Genomic DNA, 6,347 nt, shown 5'->3' on the forward strand with positions numbered 1-6,347 from the left:
TTTTTTTTTTTTGTGGAACGAGAAATTTGACCAGGTTCTTCATGCGAAGCCTCGTGAATTATGATTACAAGTCTCTTCAATAGATAGGGGACCAATTTGGGGATGAAACTATGTTAATTAAAAAGTACTAATAAAAATACTACACAACACAGTATGCTGCGGTAAACCCGAAAAATTCACAATCTTCATAACTACATAATCCATTCACATTCAAAAGACGCAAATAATTTAATTACCAAATTTGGAAAATGAAAGAGAGACACTAAAAGATATTAAAATTTTTCATTGCATTCAATAGCTACATTAAGTAGCAAATCAAATAATTTAAATCTTTACAAAACATTAAATTATAATTAGGAAAAACATGATAAGTAAATAAAATAAATATTCAAACCCAATTACAAAAATCAACATTGGCTTAGGGTACGAACAATGAAAATATGAAGCGAACAAAGAAATTAAAAATAAATATCAAAACAAAATAAATCACGTGATTAGTATCTACGCCAAAAAACAAGCACTAATCAAGCAGAACTCCTGCGTTCGTCGTCAACTTCATCAAGCTCAACTTCACCAGCTAATTCTTCAAGAGACTTACCCTTAGACTCAGGAACCATTAAAGTGCACACCATACCTAGGAAATTGATAACACCGAGCACAATGAGGGACTTACTTTTCCCAATACCAGCGGGATAACCATGGTCTCTCTTAGCTGGGTCCTTCTCTTGTGAGGCATACACAAATCCAAAGGCTCCTATAATGGCTCCGGCTTTTCCAGTTGCTGCGGATATGCCATGGCAAGTTGACCTCAACCTAGCTGGGAAGACCTCAGCAGGCACCACAAAGGTAGTGGCATTAGGACCAAAGTTGGCAAAGAAGAAGGTTAGCCCGTACATTATAATGAATCCAATACGGTTCTCCTTTTGTTGCCAATATTTGTAGGGAAAGGCAATAGCAAACATGAAAACGGTCATGAAAAAGAATCCCATCATCTGAATCCACCAACGTCCAATTACATCTATGAAAGCAACAGTGAACCAATATCCAGGGACGGTTCCACAAAGAGCGATCAAGGTTTGAGCTCTTGCTACCATATACACCTCCCTGATAGCATTCATATCTGCTGCCGGTGGGATCCATCCAATAGAGCTGAAAAGATCTTTTTGGAAAAGATTTTGGCTATAAAACGCAATGTCAAGCAAGAACCAAGTGCTAGTGGTTCCTAGTAGACGAATTCCATATTGGCGAGCAAATTGTTTGGTAAAAAGCCCAAATTGATTCTTATCACTCTTTGCTATTTGGTCAACCTTCTCCTCCTCTGCATCAATTTGAACCTTGAGGACTTTAGACATATCTGAAGCAGCTTGCTTAGCATCCTTAGCCACAAGAGCAGTGTACCTAGCAGTCTCAGGCATTTGCATACGCCAGTAGTATGTTGTGGCAGCAGGTATAGCGCCAAACATCAACACAATACGCCAAATGTAATCACACTCAGGTGGTAGGGAGGCAACCGCATTTACTTTAAAAGGAGGTGGCTTGAATTTTGCCTCAAATGCGGAAGAAACAATTAAGGAAACAATCCCACCAGCTAAGATACCCATACCTTGCATAGCAAAGACAGCGGCGATGAAACTTCCACGAGTCTTCTTATTAGCATACTCAGACATGATGGTGGCAGATAGAGGGTAATCTCCTCCAACACCAAATCCAAGCCAAAAACGAAAGAAGCAAAGTGTTGTCATGACACTCTTGGCGGTGCTCCCAAATGAGAGACCAGAGGCAATGGACATTGCAACCATCATAACCAATGTAATACCATACACCTTTTTCCTTCCCATCTTGTCTCCGAGCCAACCAAAGAAGAGTTGGCCAGCTAGTGTCCCACAGAGGGCCACTCCACTCACGGCAGCTGAGACGTTGATAGGTAATGCTCCCGGCTTATTTGATCCGGGTACATCGTAGTAAATACGACCGAGAAGCTTTGTCAACAGGGAAATGCAAAACAAATCATATGCATCTGTGAAAAATCCCATACCAGCAATCACAATTGCAGTGAAATGGTACCATTGTGTTTTTGCTACATCAAGTGCATTCAGCACTTCTAGTTGTTGTCCTTTCACCATTAAATCGTCTCTTTTTGTTCTCCAGTTTCTTTACTCGTTGATGGCTTTATGTTGTACAAGACCTGCAATGTAAATTATATTATCGGTTAGTGACACGTAATATATATATATGCAATGACATTAATTTTGTAGCACGTATTTATATAATATCACAAGACTTTATACTTCGTATAAAATTTAAAAAAAGCATGATTTGTAGTTCTAGTATACAATATCAGGAAACTATATAAAGCAACGTTAATTATATTGTTTTTATCTATTATAATAATTCACAATTGTATTTATGATGATCACACATGCTAATGCTATAATCGAAAGAGATCGATTGAGCTTTGAGTAAAGAGACCGTTTGATCATATATTACTCGAGCTCAATCGACAATGAGTAAACCACAAGACCTATAACAAGATTATGTTTAGAACAATATATGGTATATATAAAGCTAGAACAAGAAAAAATAAGAGATTTTCATGACTAACCCTTTCGTAGAGGAGTAAGAAGCCAAAGTAGAAGAGAGATATTTTGATTTGTGTAGGAATTGGAGGGAAGAAAGACAAGTATTTAAAGGGAAATCATATTTGAACATTCTTCCGGAATCTACTCCGTAATCTTATAAGCATATACTATTTCACGTTTTATCAAATACTTTTTAATGGAGTTTACATGCAAATATATATGTTTATATGAATGAAAATTTCCACAACTGGAAAGTCTCATGCTTCTTGTATGACAATAATAACACAACTGTCCAACACACCTAATGATATCTTATGTTAAACTGCTATAATTTACCTTAATAAACTATGGAGTACTTCCTTTAATTTGCACCTTTTTTACTTTTTACTTTTTATTAGCATTAAAATTTTTGATTGAAGATGATGTGGCATATTTCTAGTGTTTGAGAATGGTGCCACGTGACATATATAATTTCTTAGGAGCGCTTTTTAATAGATTAGTATAAATAAGAAACATTTTAATGACTCACTTTCAACCCTTCTACATCTTAGTTTCCGAATAACCTCATTATTATATATAACCCCCTCCCCCCCCCCCCCCCCCCCCAAATTCCCCTTCCCTTTCATCATTGTATCCGGCACATGCCAGGATAGCAAATTACAACTTTTAGTATTGTATATGGTACATTTTTTTACAATATTTTATTTATAATATAAGATAGTTTTTCACAAAATTTAAAATATATAAGTAGATTAGAGATAAAATTGAAATATTTTAAGGAGTGAATGTGACCTAAACTAGTTGACAAAGGTATTTAGGGTGATATTTAAGAGTTGAAATGTTATTGTATTAACCACAAGTGAATATTTGCATGATATAACCTATTTTATAATCTTTTTTTTAATAGCGTATACTGAAGATATTATTGATCAAATTTATGCACTAACAAAAATAAAGCATTCGGAAATAGATTGTGGATGAAAGATGGTAATATTGTTAGAATATATATTTATCACAAACTCTTACTAACATCCGATTTACACTAAATTAGTGTAAATCGGGCTGGCTGGGCAACTTCATCACCGAGAAAAACACCCACCACCGTCGCCACTCCCTTAGCTTCTCCCAAGAATCCGGCGTCCCCCTCCAATTCGACCTTGCTGACCCCCCCTCCCCCAATTCCGGCGCCAGTGATTTGGAGGTGGGTGTCAGTGATTCGAGGACAGGGAAAGAGGTCGAGATGAGAGAGAAACGGGTAACGACGAAGGACGCAAGGGAGGAATTCGGGTCGGAGGAGTTTGGCAGATCTTCGGAAGGGTTGTAGTTCTCAAGCTTAATTGATTTCACCATTAAAGGAGAGAAAAAATGGAGGAAAATACTTGCTAATTGTAGAAGAAAGATGGTTGAATTTTGAAGAAAGTGAATATGATGGAGGATAAATGTATTGTATTGTTGGGAAGAAGGTGGTAAGTGGGAGAGGGTGTGATATAATCTGGTACTGAAATTGCAACTTCAAGAACAATACTTTCGAAACTGAGAGGTGATGATTGCTATAGAACAAAAACTTTTGCCTTTTGTGTTTATTTTTTTTATTTTGATACTCTGTTTTTGTGAAAAAAAAGGGTCACTTTTGTGTAAAAAAATGGTAACTTTTGTAAAAAAATAAGGTCACTTTTGTGAAAAAGGGGTCACTTTTGTAATAAAAAGGGTCACTTTTGTAAAGAAAAAGGGTCACTTTTATAAAGAAAAAGGGTCACTTTTCGCAAAAATGTTCGATGTACAATAAAATTATTGTAAATCGGGGGCATGCAAAAGGAGTTGTATATTTATTCACTTTATTTCAATAAATAATTACTTATTCAGAACACAAGAGGAAAAAAAAAATCAGAACATGTCAGATCAAAAAAATAAGTTCAGATCTACTTTGTTATTTTATAAGCAATTTTCGCTAAATATCATTAAGTTCGTAGAGAAAAAATTATATGTAATTATTACCTATTAAAAAAACAAATTATTTCAAATCTAATAAGACCCCATTTGATATATTTATTTTTGTAGATTAGCGTATATATAAGATCCAAATTTGATCAAATTGGATAATAAATTCAGATTATCAAATTAGATCAAATAATAAAAATTAAGGTGAAATAAACATAGGCATGTAGCATTACTTTGTCAACCAGTCAAGCTTACTACGTTTCTAAACAATTAGATTGCATGGTGGTTTCACAGTCACTTCCCATCTTCCACATGGTGATATGGGAGAGTGGGAGACTAGAGATCAAATTCTGCATTGGGTACCAAAAAAAATACGAGGTATCACTTACTTGATTTACATTTTTTTTTTTTTTTTTAATATCAACTTTAGAGATTTTTATTTATATGTAATAGAAGTATGAGATATATTTATAAAGATATTGTTTCTGTTAGAATATATGATAATATATTCTTGTATATATCTTAGTTAGTTAGGTGTATATTGAGTATATATCCTTTCCTAGTTTGTTAGCCTAATTATAGGTGATTAGCATGATTGTAGCCATGAATAGCTACCTTGTATTTTGTATATATTCTTTGCACAGCTAATGAGAAAGATCAACAATCATTATCTTTCAGTTTCAGGTGAGCTCAGGTAACTTGAATTTTGGGATCCGTAAAGGTTTATCGGTCAATTAAGTATCTGCACACTCAATGCAAATTAGCTAATTTGGGGAATTATGCGGAGATAACCGCTCCGATGCTAAAGTTAGCAATTTGATGAGAAGAATAAAAGAAAAGATAAGAGAGTGTTTAAGAGAGAGAGAGAGAGTGAGAGAGAGTCGCGGAGTTTGTTTGGGATATTGGAAGTTCTCAATCTTTAGTACTCTCTCCGTTTTTTTTAATTGCATCACTTTGGATTACACAAAGTTTTAGGAGAGTAATATAATATTGTGAGTTGGTGAATAAATTATTATAGTAAAAATAAGATGGGGACCATGAAAAAGAAAGTATGTAAGAGAGGATATATATTTTTATTATTTTAGTGGGGACCATGGAAGAGAAAGAAATGATAAAATAAGTTGAGTGGGGTTTAAAGTAAGTAAGAGAAATAATAAAATATAGTATAAAGTTACCAAAAATAGAAGTGATGCATTTAAAAAAAACAACCTTAAAAGGAAAGTGATACAAAAAAAAAAAAAAAAAAAAAAAAAAAAAAAAAAAAAAAAAAAACAAAAAAACAGAGGGAGTATTCTACTATGCTTCATTCCAAATTGACATTAAAAGAATTTTTACTTCAGCTAAGTAGCAATAAGGTCTTGAAAAGAGAACTCATTGACAATAATATTTGATTACCCATGGCCATGGGATTAAAACGACAAAAGATAGATTAAGTTGAGTTTCTTTTGGGTTAGATAAATCATATGTTTTTAAATGCGTGATTATTCGTTTGGGCTTTTTGTTAGATCGAGAAATTTGATCAACTTCCTCATGAGAAGCTTCGTGACATACACGCGCACATGTACACACACAGAGCAATTTGATCGATGAAGAAGCTAGAAATTAACAAGATATACAACCCCACGTCATGCAGATAAATTAGATAATGCACAACCTTCAGAACTATGTAATTCGAAAAAGGTTTGAACTTTATATTCTAACTTTAAAAATAATTTTCAGATTTCATACCTTTTATTTTGAAGCCTCTAATTGCATTGAATTGATATATTCTTGGGTTTTTAACACACTAACTTGCTATATAATGACTATTTCAAGTAATTATGCTTATGG

At 34.0% G+C, this 6,347-nt stretch overlaps 1 protein-coding gene and 1 pseudogene across 1 annotated transcript in view; one reads left to right on the forward strand and one right to left on the reverse strand.

Annotated features, from left to right (window-relative positions):
- LOC145564174 (phosphoenolpyruvate carboxylase kinase 1-like) overlaps nucleotides 1–3,799 on the forward strand; it is an 86,788-nt gene extending 82,989 nt beyond the window's left edge. The window contains exon 2 of the mRNA XM_081624510.1: nucleotides 3,631–3,799. Coding sequence (XP_081480636.1) covers nucleotides 3,631–3,635 — 5 coding nt within the window. The 3' untranslated portion in view covers nucleotides 3,636–3,799. The remainder of the gene's footprint in view (nucleotides 1–3,630) is intronic.
- Nucleotides 332–2,123, reverse strand: LOC145564173 (putative inorganic phosphate transporter 1-3 pseudogene; annotated as a pseudogene).
- Nucleotides 3,800–6,347: the final 2,548 nt, after the last annotated feature.

This window comes from Chenopodium album, chromosome 10, assembly GCF_948465745.1.
Source record: "Chenopodium album chromosome 10, dcCheAlbu1.1, whole genome shotgun sequence".
Classification (NCBI taxonomy): domain Eukaryota; kingdom Viridiplantae; phylum Streptophyta; class Magnoliopsida; order Caryophyllales; family Amaranthaceae; genus Chenopodium; species Chenopodium album.